Here is a 20,517-nt window from a genome sequence, read left to right on the forward strand (position 1 = left end):
AGCAAGAATGTGGAACAGCTGGAACCCGCATACATGGCTAAGGGGGAAGGTAGAGGGTCTGAGGTACACCTAGTGTCCGGCCTGGCAACCTCCTACTGTGGGATTGATCCAAAAGATATGAAGGCATGTTTCCACACCAAGACTGGCACTCCTGCTCATAGCAGCTTTCTGTTTAATTGCCCAAACCCGCATGCCAGTCAGATGAATGGATATTTGTAGTGTGTTAGATCATACAATCGACAAGTACTCCACAGTAACAGGAATGAACCACAGATGCTCACAACAGCCTGGATGAATCCCAGAAATGTTACTATGCTGAGTGAAACAAGCCAGACACAAAAGGGTACACACTGGATGACTTGATGTATGGAAAAGTTTTCTAATAGCAAAATCCACGGTGATTGAGATAGAATTCAGAGGCTGCCTGTGGCCAGGCGTTGGAGCCAGGCCCGTGGAAATGTGAGTGTGCTGGAATGTTCCTTAGCAGGATTGTGGTGCTGGTGCTAAACTGGATGGACACATTTGTGAAAATGTCCAACTCTGAAGTCATTCATTTTTGAAGTTCAAAGCGGTGGTACATAAGTTACATCCCAATGTCGAGTTTGAAACTGATGCTGTAATCTTCCTGGCAGTTGGCATCACAGACTTTTCAATTTGAAGCAGGCGCTTCAGAGATTGTGCTTTCCACCCTGAGGGGCGGGTCGGGGAGCAGACCCAGAGACACACGGCTTGACGGTTTTCGTGTAGGCAGAACTCAAGACCAGAATCTCCAACGTCCCTCTCATGTCTTAGTAGTAGTATTGCTGCAGGTGATCCCAGAAAATTGGTGGTACCTTCTTCCTCACACCTCTGTTCTCTACTTGATCTTCTGCTTTGAGAGAGGAGCCTGTGTTTCAGTCAGTGCCTGCAGCATTCAGGGTAAACGAGCGTGAACCGTGGCAGTGCCAGATACAGAGACAGAAGGCCCACCTGGGTGGCCATGCCACGACGGCCCAGGTGCCTGAGCTGGGTGTCTGGGGTTCTGGACACCCTGCAGCGGCTGGAGCTGCTCTGTCCGGTGCGGTGGTAGTGGCCCAGGCGCAGGCCCATGCGGGACATGGGCAGCCTGGGTGGGAGTCTTTGGTGAGGCTGTTCTTCCTTATGTCTCCTAGGACTACGCCCAAGCAAGGTTCGATGCCTATTTCGACCAGAAGCGGAAGCTCGGGGTGTGAGCGTGGGAGGCGCCATCCACTTCATCCCTGGACTGCGTGGGGGTGGCCAGCAAGCGGGCCCCTCCGCGCTCCAACTGCTGTCCCTACAGCAAGGCTTGGATGTCTCGCTGCCGACACAGATGTGTATGATACGAAAGACTGTATTAAAATTGAGTAACATTTATATCCTATCTTGTTTACGATTTCACTAGGTCTGCAATGAGATCGGGAAGCAGAAACATAGTTCAATAGCGCAATAGTGCAATATCTCAGAATCCTTTTAATCTAGAGAAGGCATCTCCTATTTGGGGCCTGAAGTTTGTAGTCAGGTATGGCAGACAGCGAGAGTAAACAGTGTTTCTGTGGGTCTTCTTTTTGGTTAACGTTGATTTTTCAAGGATTTGAGTTCACATGCTGGGGAACACTGTGACCATGCTCTCTGTTGGTGACTGTGTAGACGCTGCTGGCTCCCGAGCGCAGTGAGCGAGCAGGGACAGACTGTGACATAGCCCTGTGGATTGAGCGCAAGTCTCTGGAAGCTGCTCCCTCACCCTCTGGTCCACGTGGCTGATGCTCCGGACAGCAGACTGCCTGTGACGGGGGTGAGCTGTTGTCTCTGGACAAGGATGAACCAACGAATGTAGCTCCTTGCTACCTGTTGTACATATACTGTTATGCAAACGCATCTCACCCTGACCGGATGCAACTTGGCCCTGCCCTCCTCTTTAACTGAATGTGCTTTACTAACTCCAGCCTCAGGGGCAGGCAGGGAGCCCATAGGGGGCCACCTGCCAGCCAAGGGGCAGCTTGGGGACCTTTGGATGCACAGGGGCCTCCTGCCTCCCTTCCCCATGGAGAGCTTTATCCTGCTCTCCGCAGCCTTTTCTCCTCCACCTCTGCTCAGAGGGGTTGTGGGTTCTGTGCCTGGGCTGAAGCCTCCTGCTGCCCTGCTGCGGGGGCCTCAGTGTGCCAGGGGAGAGGGAGGAGGCCTGACCATGGCTCTGGGCCAGCTCCCCTGCCCTCCCTGTTCCCGATATCCCTGATGAGGTCCTCCTGGTGGGAAAGAGCAGTCTGTGGAATGTGGGGGCGCAGATACACTATAGCTGTGAAACCCATATATGTTAAATGTCCTTTGGGATAAATTTTTTTTTACTCTGAACTCTTATTTGAATGTTTTTTTGTGCATACATTTCTGCTACCAGAGATTGTACTATACAAACAATAAAAGCGTATAAAACTCATCCTGTCACCCTTGGGTGTGTCCTAAATCTCCTGTCGCCTGTTGTGCCTATGGAGGGCTCCCGGCCGGTCTTCTCTGCCCCACGACCATAAGGATCTAGAAGAAACTAGGAGCAGGGGGACATCCTGGAGGAGACTGAACTGCTGGCTTGCTCAGGCAGGAGGAAGATTTTCCACTATTTGCCCTTGTAGACATTTTAATTTTCTTTTCTTTTTTTTTAAGATTTTATTTATTCATGAGAGACACAGAGAGAGAGATAGGCAGACACAGCAGAGGGAGAAGCAGGCTCCACTCAGGGAGCCTGACGTGGGACTCGATTCCGGGTCCCCAGGATCACACCCTGGGCTGTAGGCAGCACTAAACCTCTGTGCCACCGGGGCTGCCCGACATTTTAAATTTTAACCGGGTGAATGTGTTTTGGTGTCCAAACGATAAAACTAGCAGTAAATGATACTGTACTCCTATGTAAGGACTCACCCGCTCCCCCCGCTCTTCCCTGCCCACCCCCAGCCCCCTGGCATCTGGAGGCCCTGAGCAGGGCAGTCGGGCTCCTCCCACAGCTGGCCAGATGAGAGCCACAGTCATGGAGCCAGGCCACCCGGCTTGCCATGCCCAGGGCATCTTTGGCCTCAAAGCAGCCTTTGTTCCTGGGGCCTCCTGCCGGAAGAGCCATTTTGCAGCTCCTCAGCTGGAGAAAGGAAGGCCTCTGAGAAGCATTGGCACCACCTCCCAGCCAGTGGTGGGACCCAGGCCAGAAAGACATGCAAAATGCCCCTCTCCACCCCACCAGCCGAAGGATGACCTCAGCGTGGGGGGAAGGGGGTAGGACTGGTCACCAAGGAGGGGTGGGAGAGACAAACAATAGGTTCCACTGAAGGGGCAGCAGGGCCTGGAATCCAGCTCAATCCTTTTCCTGACCATTGGGGCCCTGGGTGGCTCCTGGGCTGCCTGGACAGCCTCTGCCCTTCTCTAGAATGGTGGCCGTGTGTGTGAGTGTCCCCGTCCTCACTGCTGGGTCAGGCTCTGGTGTCCCAGGCTGCTCCCTGCCTCAGACATCTTGAGTGCCTGAGGTGGGGCTAGCACCAGGGCATGGAAACATTGGCCCATCATGCCAGGCACCACCCTTCATGCCGAGTATCCCAGTCTCCTAACAGCCACTTGCACATCCCCAAGGATATCGGGAGCTCACTCACATCCCTGGCTCAGCCTGGCAGACACTCATATTGAGCTAGAATGTGCTGGAAACTTCCTTGGTCCTAGTTCTGCCCCTTTTCACGCCAAGACTCTGGAATTGCTGCAGATGTGCTCATGAGGCCTCTCCCCAAATTCTCAAGACCCCAGGTCCTAGACCAGGGCTTCCCACTCCATTACACCTGACACCAAGCCCAGCTGCATAGGTGAGCATGAGGACGATGGGCATAATATATAGCCAGGCACGGAGTCCATGATATCAGGAGCCCTGGGGTGGGACCAGCCATGCCCAGAGCCTAGGCCCCACCACACCCAGCCTCCCCAGCCCGTGGCATTGCAGATGGGACCAGGACAGTTCTAAAGCCATCTTTATTTCTTGTCTCTGTAGGTAAAGGCAGAGACCTGAGCGTGGCCACAGATGGGCACTACTCTTCCTCTGCAGTGAAGGTGAAGGGGCTTAGCTTGTAGCCACTGCCTGAGTAGAACTTGTTCTGGAACTCCACCCTGGGGGTGAGAAGGGAAGAGCTCGTGAGGGGAGGCCCCCGCTCCTGCCCCCTTGTGCTTCCCGGGGCCAGCCAGGCAGGCTGCTCACCAGTGTAGCCGCAGTGCGTGCAGGAAGGCTGAGAGCCCCTCCATCACCAGCAGGATGGCCACGGTCAACACGGCGAAGGCAGCAAAGACAGGAACCAGCACCACAGGCGCCACTCCCCATTCACGGCCCATGCGCAGGCCGCTACGCATGACCATGGCCCACAGGACCTCTGACAGCTCTGGGGGTCGGGGAGGCAGCAGTGGAGGCCAGGGCCGAGGGGTGCCCACCCAGCCCCTGTGGCAGCCGGAAGCGCCCCCTTCCTGGTGGAGGACCTCCCCACATCCTCAGGCTACAGGGGATTCTGAAGCCTGGAGAAGTGACCCGCCCAGGCCCCCCAGCCAGCAGCTGCCCCCGCGGCCAGCCAACCCCCTGTGGCCAGGTCACTCACGAGCATGGGCCAGGCTCAGAGCCCAGAGGCGCAGGTAAGAGGCCGTGTTGGAGATGCATCCCAGGCAGAACTCAATGGTGTGGATGGCCTGGTGCATGAGCACCTCGGACAGGACAAACTGGGGGATGGGAGGCAGTGAGGGGCAAGTCAGTCTGGCAGCCGCCATCCCCCACACATACTCTGGAAGACCACACCCACCTCGGCCTCCTCTGAGTTCCCTGGGCACCCTGCTTTCTCTTCATCAGAGCCCCAGCCAGCCACAGATGTGTCGGAGGAGTCTAGAATCCTGGACTTGTCCTCATCCTGGGGGTGGAGGGCAGGTGACATCAGCAGGCCTCCACCACCCAGGAGACCGCGAGGCAGCGAGGCTGGGGTCAAGCCTCCCGGCAGCCCTCATGCCACATGCCCCCTCCCTCCAGCTTCTACCGGTTGCCGGCCAGTGGGCCTCCGCGAACGGCGGCGGTGCTGCCAGTGCAGGAACAAGGGTGTGCCAAGCAGCAGGACGGGCACCATGGCCAGGGCCAGGACCACCAGCACAGACTGCACCACCTCCTGCGGGGCGGGGGGAGCTTGAGTCAGGGTGCCCTCTTCGAGCCTCATGACTCTTGGGAGCCCAGGGAGCCTGCCGCCCACTCCTCCCCCAGGGCCCCTCAGAGCAGGGACATTGTGCTATAAGGAATCCTGGGGGGAGATTCCCTAGGGGAGTTTCACACGGTCCCTTGACCTCCCTGGCTCACAGCCTCAGGCCTGCATCCCCTTTTCTCAGAGGAGGACCCTGCAGCTCAGAGTGGCCCAGTGATCACGAGGCCCCCTGAAGGGGTCTGGCGGGGCAGTACCTGCCCAGGGAAGAGCAGCCTGTTGGTGGGGCTGCGGGAGAAGAGGAACATGTTGATGAAGTGGATGAGGATGCTGGGGGCTGAGGCAGCGCTGGCAGCTGAGATGCACAGCCACTTGTAGATGACCAGGAAGACAAGGTAGCCGAACAGCCCCAGCAGGAAGACCAGCTCCGGTAGGGTCTCTAGGAGCAGCCGGTGCCACTGGCCAAAGTGTCTGTGGTGGCAGAAGGCCGGAGGTACTTGGTCACCCACCGGGCCACCCTGGCCCTGCCTGCCCCAGTGCCCCCTGCCCCCACCAGAACTCAGGCCCTCACATGTGGTTGAAGACTCCCAGGACCACCCCAAAGGTCATGTGGGTGACCCCAAGGATGACGGACATCTTCATCTTGAAGGAGTTGAGGAAGCTGAGGTGGTTGACAGCCAGGCTCCAGACCTGGGGTGGCAAGAGGGAGGGGTATCACCCTGGGCAGCCTGCCTGCCTGTCCCTGTGGGGCCTCATTGGCATCTGCCACCCACCTGCCCACTGCAGGGCAGCAGAAGGGAACAATGGACTGGACAGACAGGCTGGGCAACTGGGGTCCAGACCCCAGCTCTTCCCAGCCAGGCAACGTCACATGCCTGGTCTCTCCTGTATCTCTGTGTCCTTGTCTGTGAGACAAGAGCAACGCTAATGCTCACATCCGGGGACTGTCATGAGAACTACATGCAATATCCTGTCACACGGAGAGTACGGAATGGCGCCTGGGCAGCAGGCTGCGAGCAAGCCAGCTCTGGCCTTGCTCCCACATGCTTCTCTCTTCCCTGAGGTGGCTGCTGTGTGGGCCCCACAGGGCGGGCCCCTCGTCCTCCTGGAGCCCCGCACCTCTTGCCCCCAGTGCCAGGCCAGGCCCTCGGGAGGGGCGCGCGGGAGGTGTCATGGCCAGGTCAAGGTCGGGTCAGGGTTAGTGCTGGCACCCACCCGGCCCTCCCGCCGCCTGCACCCGCGTGGCAAGCGGCCAGGACTCACGGGGTCAATGCCGAAGGGGTAGGGTCCCAGGAAGACACCGGTGACATTGGGGTCCAGGGTGAGAAGTGGGTGCTCCGCCAAGAACGTGTCACTGTGGCAACAGGGGCAGGTGGTCAGGGGCTGCGGGGCCAGGGGGGCCACGGGGCTGCGGCCGGGCCTCACCTCCAGTCCGACTGGGTGGCCATGGCTGCCACGCTCCAGCCCGAGGAGAAGATGGTCGTGGCGCGGCTGAAGCACTCGTTGTAGATGAAGCCGGTGTAGATGGAGAACAGGCCCATGAGCAGCAGCAGGTAGCGGCCGCTGAAGAAAGTCTGCCAGATCTGGGGGCGGCGGGCGGGGAGGGGGCTGTGAGGGGTGGCCCGGGCCCCCGCCGCACCCAGACCCCTCACCCGCCCTTACCTCATTCTGCGCCGTCTTCACGGCCGGCTGGTTCTCCGCGAGCACCATGGCCAGGGCAAAGAGGAACATGAGCAGCCCGTGGCCCACGTCGCCAAACATCACGGCAAAGAGGAAGGGGAAGGTGATGATGGTATAGGGCGCTGCACACAGAGGGCAGGCGGTCAGCCAGGACCCCCGGGTGAACGTGCGCATCTGCACAAGCTGCCCCAGAGGCCCCGAGCCCAGGCTCTGGGACCCCGGGAGACTCGGAGGGGGTGTTGGCGAGGCAGGGAGGCCAGACTGTGTGTCTGCATTCCAGAGCCTGCCCCCTCCTGGCTGTGTGACCACGGGCTAGTGACACAACCTCTCTGAACTTCTGTTTCCCCATCTGTAAATTGGGAGATAGCAGTACTAGGACTCGGTAGAGCTATTGTCAACGAGTTCACCCAGGGCCAGTACTTGGCAGCCCCTGGCCTGCTCCCAGCTCCCCACCCCTCCCTGCCTACTGCCTCATCCCCTGCCATCAGCCCTGGTTGGTTTCTCCCAGGAGCACCTCTCTTAATTGGCCACTTGCGCCAGAGTCCCCAACTCAGGCTCTGCTTCTGGGAGAACCCGACGGCACCCGATTCAAACTTCTTACACAGTGAGGCCTAATGAGGAGCCTCAGCAGGCTGACTTTGGTCCCGTGGACATCGGATGTGCAATCTCTCAACCCTCCCAGCACTGCTCTGAGGCCCAAACTATGATTCCCGTTTTATAGATGTGGAAACCGAGGCTCAGAAATGAAGAAATGAATCAAGGTAAAGAGTCAGGCCTCAAACCCAAGCCATTCCTACTGCAAAGCCTGTTCTTTGCACACAGCCTCATGCTGGATCCCTTGTAAGCCTAACTGCTGGTTGTGGGGGGTGTTGCTGGAAGTAAATGCAAATCCTCCACGTTGCTTCCCCTGCCCTCCAGCGTGACGGGAGTGGGCTCACGAGGGCAGGACAAGCCAGGTATGGAGATGCCACCCTCCCGGGCTGGGGGCTCCACAGATCTCACCAGGATTGACCTCCTGATAGCGGCCCACACCGTAGGCGTCCACGATGCCCTGGAAGCTGGCAGTAAAGCGGTTGGTGCGGATAAGCGTCGGGGGCATGTCCCGGCAGGGGATGCGGTGAACCACAGCGCTCACGCCTGCCTCACTCTGCAGCACCCAATGGACAAAAAGATGAGGCTGATGGGGGGGCCTTCAGGGACCCTCTGACACCCCCAGCCAAACCCAGTGGGAGAGGTGGGGCTCACTGGGCAGGTGCCCAGAGATCTGGAGTAGCCCCTCCCCTCTCTGAAATAGGACCTCCTGCCCCCCCACCCATGGTGATTTAGGGAGAGTCCGAGATCAGCTGGACCAGAAAGTGCTTGGGAAAGAGAAGTGTGGCCCAGGAGAGGGTGCCCCACTGCCACATGTGAGCACCTACTGGGTCCCAGCAGCCTATGGTGTGTTCACACTACAATGGCCCCTGCAGGCTCATTACACCCATTTCATACATGAGTAGCCTGAGGCTCCCTGCAGTGGCCCAAGATCTCGGAGCCAGTGCCCATCGGGCCAGCCTCCAGGGTGCTTTTGGGATGCCAGGAGGGGGAAGGCTTGCTGGGCCTGGACCCTCAGGGAGAGCCGGCACCCACTGGGTGGAAGGGGAGGGCGGGAGCCCCCCTCGCCCCACTCACCGAGCTGTCCTGCAGCACCTGCTGTAGCGTGGGCAGGTCGCGCGTGGCGCACCAGCCCTCAGCGATGAGGCACTTGTGCGTGGCACTCACGCTGCACTGGTTGAGAGCCAGGTACACGGCCTTCATCTTGCGGATCTGCACTTGCCAGGGTGGCAGCAGCCGCTGCACCCGGCCCAGCACCTGGGTCAGGAAGCGCTCAGTCTCCCCCAGGACCTGCGGCCAGAGCAGGTGGTGAGGAAAGTGGGGGGGGAGGGGGCAGCGGGACGTCCAGCCCGCCCGAGCCCCAGGGTGCCCACCTCCTGCAGCTCCTGGCTCTGCTGTCGCAGCTGCTGCAGGGTTGTGAGGCGGCCCTCCTCCTGCTCCACGAACGGGAAGACGTGGCAGTGGAAGCTGGCAGGGAGGGGGCGGCGTGAGGGGGCGCCCGGGGGTTCTGCCGGCGGCCAGGGGCCTGGGCACAAGGGTGGTGCAGGGTCGGCCCCCCGTGGGGCTCACCAGTCAGTGATCTTGTGGATCTTCTGTCCTATCCGCTCACCCCAGTAGGAGATGAGGAAGGTCATCCAGGTCGCGGGCTCGCCCTGCGGGAATGGGCTTCTTTACCTAGGGTCCCACCCCGCCCGGGATGCCCCCAGCCCGGGCTCCCCAGCCCTCACCGTCACCGGGTCCTCCAGCTGCTGCTCCGTCTCCCTGAAGCTGGCGATGAGGAAGCCGCGGCAGGCCCTCCAGAGCAGGCGTTCCAGGGCAGCGGCCTTGGAGGGCTCCACGGCTCCTGCCACGAAGCTGCCGAGGGGCTGGACTGGGCAGGGGTGCTCCCGCCATCCCCCAGCCCCACCCTTCCCCTGGCCAGGCCACCCCAGTCAGGACGGTCAGCCTGGCACACAGGCCTGCTCCCAGGCAGGAGGCTGGGCCCGGCAGGCCGGGCCGGGAAAGGAGAAGGCCCCACGAGCAAGGGAAATTGTGGGCCTGAGGGAGGAGGCCGGAGGTGATCTGCAGGTAGAGGAGGAGAGCACTGGACAAGGAGTCAGTCAGGGCCTCCAGCTGACAGGAAAGAACCTGAAGTGCCCCTTACTTACTTGACCCTCAGGTCCTGGTGTGGCCCCCCAGGGGGCTGGAGCAGGGGGCTTCTCTCCGAGAGCCCATCAGCATGGGTGGCTGCCAGCTGGGAGCCAAGAGGCACCACCGTGAGCCCCGTGCCCAGCGGGGGCTGGTACCCTCTCCCCCAGCCCCCTACCCCCACCCAGAGCTGGAGCTGACCGGGAGGCTGTGGCCCTGGCCCAGCACAGCAGAGTGCAGCTGCAGCTGGTGGAGCTGGGCCCGCAGGGACTGCTGGTTGCCCCGCACATCCCGGAGCTCCTGTGCCAGGCGATCCGTCTCCTCCTGGATGCGAAGCAGGTCACGGGGCGGGGGTGCCAGCAGCCTCCCCTCTGGTGGAGGCAGCACCAGCCCAGCCCGCCGCACCTCCTCCTGCAGGAACACTGGGTGCAGAGGGACGGGCGTCAGGAGAGGCTCTTTGGGGGCCAGCGCCAGCTAATGGCCACTGGTAGCCAAGGGCTGCCTGATGACTAGCAGGGGTCCCAAATGCCACCCCAAACTCAACTGGCCACGAGCTAGTTGATTCACTAAGTCCCAGACTCCCAGAAAAACCCCAGGCCAAATCTCTACCCCGAAAGGTCCACCCTCCTCCTCCTGAGCTCGTGTGGGCCTCTCCTCTGTGTGGGCCTGGGTCCCACAGGGCTGTGCCAGGCAGGGTGGGCCTAGCATGGGAGGGCCTGGGACGGGAGCATGCCGGGAGCCCCACGTACCACCTGCCTGATGACCTAAAAGGCATCAGTTAAACTAACAAACCATTAAACGAATGTGCTGTTCCCCCCCTCACGGGCTCCTCCTAGGAGGGGCTGTCACAGAGTCCAGGGTGAGGGTCCCTGGGTTGGAGAATCTGCTCCTCGGGGCACCTGGCCCTGGATCCTGGCCTCTGCCCACCTAGTCCATCTGTAGCACAGAAAGCTCAGTCCATGCCTCACCCTTGCTTAGAAACAAACCACAGCAGCTCCCAGTATCTACTGGAGGAATTCCCAGGCCCTCATACAGTATTTGAGGCCTCTTCCAAGTGAGCCCCATTCTCAAGAGCACTCCACAGACCCCAGCGGCCCTGTCCTGGCTCTGCAGGGCATGGCTTGGACTTCCCTTCACTGACTTCCGTCTGGGGGACCAGGACTTTTCCTTTCAGGCCAAGCTCGACTGGCACCTCCTTCAGGAAGCCTGCCTGGGATGTGGGCTGAGGCCAACTCACTGAAGGTTTTCTCCAGCTCTTCACAGCGCCGAACATCCCCCACAAAGCGTCTCTGGAAGGCGCTCACCGAGGCATTGAGCTGTGGGTGCCGCACAGAGGGGTCAGATTTCTGAGAAGGGAGCCAGGGCGGTCCCACCCTGGCACCCAGGCTTGGCTCCCTGCGGGCCATAGCTGCCTCCCCCTAGGACGGTGCTGAACACACCATGAGCCTCCTGATGCCCAGCTGGAGACAGAGCAGCTTTCCGTGCTCTGGGGAGGGTGTGACAGGGCCCCAGAGGCAAGGTGGCCTCAGCTGTCAGGCTGGCCTCTCCGAGAGCGGAGTATCTATGGCAGAGGCCGCCAGGACTCGAGCACGGCCAAGGGCATCCTGTGGGCAGGCGGCATACCATCGAGGACGCAGAAGGCCCCCTCCCGAACCCGTCGGTCCCACTCACGTCTCTGAACTCCACGAGGCCCAGCTCGCCAAGCTGGCTCATGCAGGTGTAGGCGGCAGAGGTGGGCAGGAAGAGCTGGACCAGTGCCACCTCCTCACTCCGGAACATGGAGCCCATGGTCCTGCGGGCCCGGCCGGGGGTGAAGGTTCAGTCGAGGTGGGCCTCGCAGTTTCCCATCGGGTAGGAATTCTGTCCACCTCGGCTCACATGCGCCACAGAAGGTAGGTCCTGCTACCAACCCCGTCTGACAGGTGGGCAAACTGAGGCCCGGGAAGCCTTGAAGGGGTGCTGAGGTCACACCGGAAGTGCGCGGTATACTTGGGAGTGGAGCCCACCCTGGCCGACCTCACGGCCCAGCCCACAGCCCTCCCCAAGCTCTTTCCCAGCTGGCTCTGCCCTGTCCCAGACACCCACCCTCGAGCCCTGGTGGCTCTGGCTCTTCTCACCCTTGACCTCTGCGCCATCTGTCCCTCTGTGACCTGCCCTCACCCCTAGATCCCACTCATCCTTGGGGCCCCAGGCCAAGGGTCACTTCCAGCGGCCAGCCTCCTGACTGCCACAGCCCTCGGCGGGCTGCGAGTCCTCGTCCGTCCACACCAAGGAGCGTTTGTCTGTGACAGCAGCCAGGGCTGGGCTGGAGCCTCCTCCTTCCCTGGGGTGTCTGTGAGCACTGAGCGCAGGGAGCCTCCACCGGGTCCCCTGGTGCCCTCACTGTGGGCAGAGAGGCCCGGGAGGGGAGCCTTCCCCTGAGGCCTGGACTGCCTGGTGGCCTCTGTCCAGAAAAGGACAGAAACAGCCTTCCAGGTGTCGAAACCCACGAAAGTGAAACTGTGGAAGCTGACACAGGCGGGACAGCCTGGTGGGGCCCTGCCTAGCGCCCGGGGAAGGCCCTGCAGATGACCCAGCCACGAGCCGGGACTCCATGGCCACTGCTCTCCGGGCCCCAGGCCAGCCACTTCCCCTCTGTGGACTCAGTTTCCTTAGCTCTCAAATTGTCAGGGAAGGGGACAGGCACGGTGAGGTCCCAAGCTGACAGGGTGAACATTTGGCGCCAAAGTGCCCCACCCGCTGTCTGGGCCGCTAGGGGCCTGCCCGGCTGGTCACTTCCTCCCCTGGGCCTGATTTCCTTCAATCCAAATAGGAAGTGCAGCCCTGGCCCCAGCCTGGAGGAGGAGAGAAGGCTGAGAGGCAGCTTGAGGCTGCAGAAGCACCCGGCCCTGGACGGGGAAAGGGGGTAGGAGGGGCTAGGTTCCACCCCAGAGGCCTGAGCTCCGCCCAAGCTGTGACTGGCTGTGTGTCCTTGGGGGAGTCTCTCACCTCCTCTAGGGCTCCACTTCCTCTTTAGGTAAATGGGACTTGGCCACCCTGCCCCAGGAGAGACAGGACCTGAGGGGGGGGATGAAATAAAGTGAGCCTCCACGAAATCCCCTCACCCATACTACCTCACTGAAACCTAACAGCAATCCTGGGGAAGAGGCCCCTGAGCCCTGGTCTACCCACAGGTCAGCGCGCTTGAGGAGGTGAGGTCTGGGACCAGGTGGTCAAGTCAGGCAGGAGCCAGACCCTGGAGCTGCAGGTCTGTTAGTCCCACGGCTGTTCTCTGCCCAAGGGCACCCTGAAAGCCTGGTTGGACAGATGGGGGGCTGCAGGGAACCTGGTCTGGGGGCTCAGGGAGTGCAGCAGCCCCAGGCTGTGGCATATCCAGCTGAGTATCCCTCACTCACAGGGCGTGGGCCTGGGCGATTCCCTCATGGGGAATCGTGGGCAGGGTGTGTAGGGCCCTGGTCAGACCCCTCCCCAACATCTGAGGACTCCACTGGCTCAGCCCTTAGCCCCTCTCCTCCCTGGCCCCTACCCAAGCCAGGGCCGCCCTACTCCTTTTAATGCAGCAAACGAAGGTTCCTCAGTCCTGTGGCTTCAGGGTCCAGACTGCAGCCCCCTCCTCACTCTATGCCCCCTCCTCCTGCTTCCTAAGGGGCTGAAGCTCAGGCCACCCACTTCAGGAACCCACTAGATCCCTCCCCCAGGCCCTTGACCCACGATGATGAGAGCTGAGCTGGAGGACCTCGCCTGGAGCCTCCCTAATATCCAGACTGGTAGGCTCTGGAGTTGGAGTGACCCCACTTGCCTCTAGCTCTGCCTCTTTCTAGTTGGGTGGGCCTCAATTTCCTCATCTGTAGAATGGGTCCCTCCCTCCCGGGAAGATGCCACAGAGAAAGCCCTGAGCGCCACCAGAGTGCCATCAGGCCCGGCAGAGTTAGTCTCAGTGGTTAGCGGCTGGTAACTCCCCATTCTCCTCTTCCTCTTCCCTTCATCCCTCCTCCTCCTCCTTCCCGTCGCCGCCGTGGCCCCCGCCACGGCCCGACACCCGGTGGGCGGGCGGACTGAGCCGCATCCACCGACCCAGCCGGGTGGGGGTTCCAGGACCCGCTTCCCGGGGCGGGACGAGGAGAGGGCGGCGGACGGGGCGCGGGGCCCGCAGACCCCGCGGGCACTCACCCTGGGGTCAGCCGCACTCGGCGCCGCGCTGCTCCGCGCTCCCGGCTCTGCGCTCCCCGCCCCGGCGCCCACGCAACTCACTTTCCCCGGCGGGCGGGACCGCAGGGGGCGGGACCACGGAAGCCCCGCCCCGTCCCGTCCGGGCCGGGGAAGTGGTAGGGGTGGCACCCGGAGCCCCGCGAGCGGCCGCCAGGGAGGCAGGGCTTCGTCTTCGGAGGCTGGGGGGCCGCTGGGGGCGCGCGGCCGGGAGCGGGGGGACCCGAGCGGAGACGCTGCCGACGTGGCCGGGAGGCCGGTGCGGGGAGGCGTCCGGGGCGGTCCCCCCCACCTAGAAGGCTCCTGGGGCCTACCCCTGATGGGACCCCAAAACAGAGGCTTGGGGTCCCCAGCGCGCCCCCTATCTCTGGGCGCACTCTCCCCTTTTTATACCCAGGATAGGGCCTAGGCTCCAGGCCCAGTGCTCGAGCCCTTGGGTGGGTGCTGCCCGTATCTGAGCCTTTTTCCTCAATGGCACTCCAAGGACTGGGCACCCACGGGTAGTTGTCGCTCCACCTGCGCCTGGGGGAGTTCCAGTGACTTTGCTTCTAGTTAGCTCCCCATGGTTGGTCATGTCCCAACACCTCTGACCTGAGGCTCCTGAATGTCCAGCTGCCTGCACTTTGGACGAGCCAGGCCCATACCCTCCAGGGACAAGGGGCCTCCCACCTCTGGTGATCCTTGAACCCCACATGGCTAGGTCCTCCGAGGGGGAGGGAGCTGTGGGCAAATGGAGCCCCAGAGTTGGGGGTGGAAAGTCACAGCCAAGGTTAACATGTTCAGAAAAGGGGGGGACCCACTTCTAGGGCATCATAAGTCCGTTTCAGGTGGGGAGGCCCTCAACACAACGAAACTGAGTCCCAGTGGAGGCCTCAGGTCAACACTTCCTGGTGCAGGGGAACCAGAACCCCACAACCACAATGGCATTAGAGGCGGGCTCCTGAAACACACAAAAGATTCTGACAAGTCAGGGAAAGAATCAAGTCAGGAGCTGGATAAGCTGACCCATTTTTAATAAACGTGTTCTATTTATCTGTGTACAAATAGAGGCTCCATCACAATGGAGCTGGCTCCTTCTAGCTGGGAAATCAGAGGTGACACGGGATTCTCAAGCCTGTCTCATTACTGCAGGGCTCCTGCCTCCCACAGCTGCCAGGGCCTGCAAGGGGCTTGGTACAGACACTACCCAGGTTCTGGTCTTCCCTTCAGGGCCTTCACTCCCTTCTCACCTCTGCACTTCGTTCCTTATGCTGTGGGGGCCCAAGCAGTTCCTGGACCACTTCAGCATCAGGAGACGGCCTAGGTGTCAGAAGTCATGAAAAAAGGGAAGGAGCTGGGGAAAGGTTAGGGTTCTTTGCTACCAGTCTTCTCAGAGCCTTGATTGTGCTCACATGCGGTGCCTATCCCAGGGGAAAGAGGGCACTTGGGGCATTTCCCACCACTGGTCCACGGAACACCTTCCTCTCTCTTCTATGAAGCATCATGGGAAGTTAGTGTTTCATAAAGAGTACTTCTGGAAAGGGGGGGGGGGGGTAGGGTAGCGCTCAGATCTCTGACCTGAGCTAGTGTTTTCATCAGACACATGCTGTGTGATCCTGAGCAGGTCCCTTCACTTCTCTGAGCTGCTTTGCTTACAGCTGGGGATATGCTGAAGCCGTTCCACAGTGCCCAGCACTCAGCCCATTCTGGTTCTGGAGGCTCCATTCGCACTGAGCTGGCACCCGGCCGCACAGGGAACCGCACCACTGCTGGGATTGCAAAGCAGGAAGTTCTGAGCAGCAGAAGCCAAGCTAGCAGCCTGGTCTGGGGAACTTGGGGAGGAAAGGGGATGTGGCTGGAGATGAGGCAAGGCCAGCTCAGGAGCAGGAGGGCCTGTGTCACCTCCTTGTGACTGTTCCCTCAGAGCAGGCTTCTCCCTGCCCCCAAGGATGCCCTGGCCTTCCTGAATTTCTGCCACTCAATGTACTTCTGCCTGAGACCTTGGCAGACCCTACATCCTTAGGGTTGTAGCTGTGTGTGGCCCTCAGGACAGGACAGGCCCAGGCCCTACGCTCTGGACAGCCAGGATTATGGGAACAGCAGACCTGAGGTTAAGCCTTGGGGGCTATGCCAAGGAAGATGTGTGTGTGGCAGGGGGTGGGAGGGGAAGGGGGCTCTAACAGGTCCCGCAGAGTCCCACAGGAAGGCCCCGCCCAGGGGAGGACCCCGCAGACTGCAGCCAGGCGCACAGTCCCAGCCCAGACAGCTGGATTGACCACAGAGACGGCGCGGGAGGCAGAGCTCTTTATTGGGCGGCGGGGGCGTCAGCGGTACAGGTAGTCCGCCTGGATGTTGGCGGCAATCTCGGCCTCCCACTTGTCCCCGTTGCTGAGCAGCTTCTCCTTGTTGTACAGCAGCTCCTCATGCGTCTCGGTGGAGAACTCGAAGTTGGGGCCCTGTGGGCGGGTGCGGGTGTGGGTGCGGTGGCATCAGGCCCCTCTGCTGGGCCCCTGCCCCGGCCCCTCCCCAACCCCAGGCCCGCTCACCTCGACGATGGCGTCCACAGGGCAGGCCTCCTGGCAGAAGCCGCAGTAGATGCACTTCGTCATGTCGATGTCGTAGCGGGTGGTCCGGCGGCTGCCATCGGCCCGCGGCTCGGCCTCGATGGTGATGGCCTTGGGGAGGGACACCGGGAGCCCCTTACTGCCGGCTCCTGCCCCATGTCTGCCCCTTCCTGGGGGCTCGCCCCGGGGCCGCGGAGCAGACCCTGCCACCCACCCTCAGCCTGATGAGTTGTTCCCAACACCTTTGCAAAACGGTCCCTGTCCCACAGCCCGAGATGATACTTTTGTCAACTCATGGCATCTCCTGCCTGAGAGGCTAAGTCCTCCGAGGGGAAGGCTGTAGCCTGCTGTGTTCACTGCAGCACCCGTAGCCCCAGGGTGGTCTCAGTACTTGCTCAACTGCCGGTGGTGGTACGTTCAACAACCTTCCCATTTATGTCTAGTTATCCCGCTTTCATGGATGAGAAAATAGAGACTCAGAGATGTTGAGGGGCTTCCGAAAGCCACACAGCAAGTGAGGGGCAAAGCTCAGACTTGAAGGTAGCTCCCTCACCCTCAGTTTTTGGGTGCGGTCTGTGCCAGCACCAAGAAGGCCCAGAGCCTCCCACAACCGGAAGGATGTTCAAAGGGGTATGCCAAAAGCCCGCCTGTGTCCCCAGGAGTGTAATACCACCATTCAGTGGGACCTTAGGCTGGTAGGCTTCTTTGTGCCCCAGTTTCCTCATCTATAAAAAGGGGTAATAACCTCTATGTCCTAGGGTTGCTGTAAAAATAAGTCACAAGCTGGAACAGCACCTGTTCCCTCCACGGTGCTCACTGCCCGGAGGCCATTACTGCTAGGGCTGTTTGGGGGCTTCTCTGTGTGCTCCAGGATCAGAGACATCTAGGCCACAGCCCATGGCCTGGAGCGGCCACGGGGAGGGGGCGGTCACTGTGTGGATGACGGGTGACCACAATGTCGGCTGGGGCTCCTGCTGGGGATGTCCATGGGCCTGCCCAAGAGCCTTAACTGGATCTTTCTTTTCCTTCCTTTTTTCATGATTTATTTGAGAACGAGTGTGCATATGCACAAAGACAGGGAGAGATCCAAGCAGACTGTGTTGAGTGCTGATGCAGGGCTCGATTTCATGACCCTGAGACCACGACCTGAGTTGAAACCAAGTTGGACACCCAACCAATTGCGCCACCTGTGCCATCCAGATGCTGCAACTGGATCTGTCTCTATACTAACAGGCCCCAACTCTGGGAGGGGGGTCCGTGGGGGTCCTCCAACAGAACTAATACTGGGGGCCCAGAGGAGCAGCAACCAGGGGCAGTGAGGTCCTCAACTGTGTCCCTGCAGCTGGTTACACGCATACATGCAGAAATCCCAAAACTGCTGCTGCATTCAGGGTAAAAGTGGGGACCTCCAATGCCACCCGGTGGCTCACAAGCCTAGGTTTCACATCCCTGACCAGATCCCCAAGGGCAGGACACACAGGTGTCATATGGCCTGCTCAGGGCTTCAAGCCTTGCTCTGATGACTCACTCCCTCTGAATTGGCTTGACAAGGCTCAGAGAGGGAAAAGGGCCTTCCTGGGACACACACCCAATGGGGGACCAGAGTTTGGGTCCAAGGCTGCCCCACTTCCCTCTCTCTGCAGCAGGCTGCAGCCTCCCTCTCAAGTGGCAGGGGCCAGGGTGGCGGTCAGCAGGGGTCAGGGGCTCACCTGGGCAGGGCAGACAGCTTCACAGAGCTTACAGGCGATGCAGCGCTCCTCCCCTGATGGATAGCGGCGCAGAGCATGCTCCCCCCGAAAGCGAGGGCTCAGAGGGCCCTTCTCGAATGGGTAGTTGATGGTGGCAGGCTCCCGGAACAGGTAGCTCAGGGTCATGCCCAGGCCTGTGGGCAGCATGAGCATGGTGGGTGGGGGCCGCTCCTCCCTAACAATCCGTGCCCACCCCCAGCCTGCCCGACCCCTTCCCCCAGGGCCCACCTCGGATGAGCTCAGTCCACAGCAGGGTCTGAGCTGCCCTGTCCGTCACCGACTTCATGTCCATCGAGGGCTCCCGCATGTTCACAAACTCTGCAGGGGAGGTGGGCAGAGGGGCTGTGGCAGGGCCTCTCATGTGCCCATGTCCCCTGGGAATCCAACTCAGAGAGATAAAGCTTTGTCTTCCTTCCAGCTGGGCTCCCTCCCCCCACAAGGGCTTGTTCATTCACCAAACCTTCCAGCCTCAGCCACTGCCCTACAAAGCCTGGCTCTGGCTCTGGGCAGTCTGTGTCCACTTCTCCCTGTGCCCAGGCAGCAGTCCGAGCCCAGGACTTGACACGGGAGGGAAGGGGCTGGAGCCTAAAGGTTTTGGTGAAGAGGACAGGCACCCAAGCCTCACACCTGGCAGCTCCCTCCCTGTCCCACATGGGGGAGCTCGGAACTCACACTGTGTGGCCACAGGGAGGGCTCCCCACCCCCTCACTGACAGACCCCATCCCCATGAATTATATTCAGTCTTGATCATCTTTACAGAGTTGAAACAGAGGCTCAGAGAGGGGGAGCCTCTGGCAAAGCCACAACTAGAACGTAGGCCTCCACCCTTGCCTCTGGCAGGTTCGTGATCAGGGAAGCCTGAGGCTCCAGGTGCCCCAGGACTCACTGTAGGTTGCTGCCACTGTGCTGCTGTGGAGGCTCCGGCCAGTGGGGTGCCCTGGAAGGAGAGGGATTACACTGTGCAGCTACAGTCTCTGCAGCCTCATGCCAGGAGACTGGGCTCCCCACACCCCGGGAAAGGCTCCCTTGGTCCTACCTGCTCGTGCAGCCTGGGCCAGGGTCCGGAGCAGAGTGGGCATAGTCAGGCAGCGCATCTGCAGGCAGGAAAAGGAAGAGAGGGATGGGTGGGTCCCAGATCTGTCCCCACAGGAACCCTGGCACTGCGGGAGCCCTGATCTCCATGACACTGTGTCACCTTCTCTATCTATCTGCCCATTCCTAACAGGCAGAGAAAGCCTCCCTGCCCCGACGTATGGCACCTCCCAGCTCTCCAAACCTGACCCAGCTCAGCGGGGCTAAGAGTCAGGGAGTATCCGTGAAACCCACGTTCTACCTACCTCCCCTTCTAAGAAACCTTTAAAATCCATCCCTCCTCTCTCCCCAACCAGTGCTCCTGTCTCATCTCTCCCCTTCCCTGATCTGACCTATTTCAAAAAACACTGCCAGCAGCCACCAGCATTGAAAGCTCCCTGTGCCAGGCACTGTGCCAGAGGTCACACACACTGTCATTTGCTCCTTACAAGGACCCCACAGGCACGGATGAGGAGGATGAGGAGGACTTGCTCGGACAAGTCCGGTAACTTGCCCAAAGTCACACACTGGGGGCGGGGGGTGGGGGCGGGGATGACCAGGACGTGAACCCGGGCCAGACTCTTCCCTTTACGGCCCACAGTCCAACCCCGCTGGAAACCCTTGAAAGGCTTAAATAACCCTCGCGATCACATTCCTTTCCCCACCATCAAGGGCCTTCTGGGACGGTCTCCCCGCCTGCCGAGTGACCTTGGGCGGCCGAGGTCATCCGGCGCGTCTTCTCATCTGTGAAACGGGGATCACGAGAACCAAGGGGGCTGTCCATGCGCAGAGCCTGGCATCTAGCCGACGCTCCAGAGCGGCCGTCCCGTGACCTGGGACTCCCCGTGGGCCCATCGCCCCTGACCGCTGACCCCGGGCCCAGGCGCCCGCCAGCCTGACACCTTCCCCGACCTTCCCCATGACCTCCGACCCCACGGACGCGGGCGGGGCATGCGCCTTGGCGCCGGCGGCTGGCGGGTCCGCCCGCTGCACGCTGAAGGACACCCGGGCCGCCGGCCCTCAGTGGGGCGACCCGCAGGGCCGCCGGGGCCACCGAGAACACCGCACTCGCCCCCGACGCCCCACTGCCTAGGCCCGGCTCTCCAGAGCGGAGCCCGGACACCCACCTTGAAGCGCCGCCGCTCCTTCCCTTGCCGAGCGGCCGGTCCGCGGAGGGGCGGAGCCTACACTTCGAGACGCTGCCATTGGGCCGGCTGGTTTCACCTTTTCCGCGCTCGTCTTTTACGCTGTGGTCTGATTGGCCAGTGGCGCCGCTGAAAGAGGCGGGACCCAGAAGCTGTTTTTCTTTGATTGGCTAGAGGAGAGCGGTCTCCTGAAGTTGTACCGGGCGCCGCCATGTTGGGTTGGATT

General features: G+C 61.0%; 3 protein-coding genes across 17 annotated transcripts in view; 1 reads left to right on the plus strand and 2 right to left on the minus strand.

The window, feature by feature from the left end:
• CHKA (choline kinase alpha) overlaps positions 1 to 6,114 on the plus strand; it is a 70,521-nt gene extending 64,407 nt beyond the window's left edge. For 8 of the 9 annotated variants that reach the window (XM_035701582.1, XM_035701573.1, XM_049096835.1 and 5 more), the window contains one exon: positions 1,152 to 2,431. In XM_035701582.1, coding sequence (XP_035557475.1) covers positions 1,152 to 1,211 — 60 coding nt within the window. In that variant the 3' untranslated portion in view covers positions 1,212 to 2,431. Of the gene's footprint in view, positions 1 to 1,151; positions 2,432 to 4,009 lie in introns of those variants that run through there. The other variant, XM_035701574.1, reaches the window with a different exon arrangement.
• On the minus strand, positions 3,973 to 13,848 carry TCIRG1 (T cell immune regulator 1, ATPase H+ transporting V0 subunit a3). The gene is made up of 20 exons (XM_025446319.3): positions 13,749 to 13,848; positions 11,250 to 11,370; positions 10,816 to 10,894; positions 9,780 to 10,000; positions 9,599 to 9,684; positions 9,179 to 9,305; positions 9,021 to 9,103; positions 8,825 to 8,918; positions 8,529 to 8,741; positions 7,863 to 8,007; positions 6,843 to 6,982; positions 6,606 to 6,763; positions 6,444 to 6,534; positions 5,752 to 5,870; positions 5,438 to 5,651; positions 5,028 to 5,153; positions 4,800 to 4,904; positions 4,602 to 4,719; positions 4,214 to 4,391; positions 3,973 to 4,125 (listed from the first exon to the last, which is right to left on the minus strand). The coding sequence occupies exons 2-20, from the start codon at positions 11,364 to 11,366 to the stop codon at positions 4,047 to 4,049; spliced, it is 2,493 nt and encodes an 830-aa protein (XP_025302104.1). The 5' UTR covers positions 11,367 to 11,370; positions 13,749 to 13,848; the 3' UTR covers positions 3,973 to 4,046.
• Positions 13,849 to 16,051: 2,203 nt separating this feature from the next.
• On the minus strand, positions 16,052 to 20,373 carry NDUFS8 (NADH:ubiquinone oxidoreductase core subunit S8). 7 transcript variants are annotated; one of them, XM_049096837.1, is made up of 8 exons: positions 20,274 to 20,329; positions 19,812 to 19,890; positions 19,112 to 19,169; positions 18,962 to 19,012; positions 18,304 to 18,393; positions 18,037 to 18,209; positions 16,310 to 16,438; positions 16,052 to 16,219 (listed from the first exon to the last, which is right to left on the minus strand). In XM_049096837.1, exons 2-8 carry the CDS (start codon positions 19,812 to 19,814, stop codon positions 16,088 to 16,090), a joined length of 636 nt encoding a protein of 211 aa, XP_048952794.1. In that variant the 5' UTR covers positions 19,815 to 19,890; positions 20,274 to 20,329; the 3' UTR covers positions 16,052 to 16,087. The 7 variants fall into 7 exon arrangements, with proteins under 7 accessions (XP_048952794.1, XP_048952795.1, XP_025301709.1 ...); XM_049096838.1 differs by having other exon boundaries at positions 19,855 to 19,890; positions 20,274 to 20,301; XM_025445924.3 differs by lacking the exon at positions 19,812 to 19,890 and having other exon boundaries at positions 20,274 to 20,373.
• Between the last annotated feature and the right edge of the window lie 144 nt (positions 20,374 to 20,517).

This window comes from Canis lupus, chromosome 18 (assembly GCF_003254725.2).
Source record: "Canis lupus dingo isolate Sandy chromosome 18, ASM325472v2, whole genome shotgun sequence".
NCBI classification, from domain to species: Eukaryota; Metazoa; Chordata; class Mammalia; order Carnivora; family Canidae; genus Canis; species Canis lupus.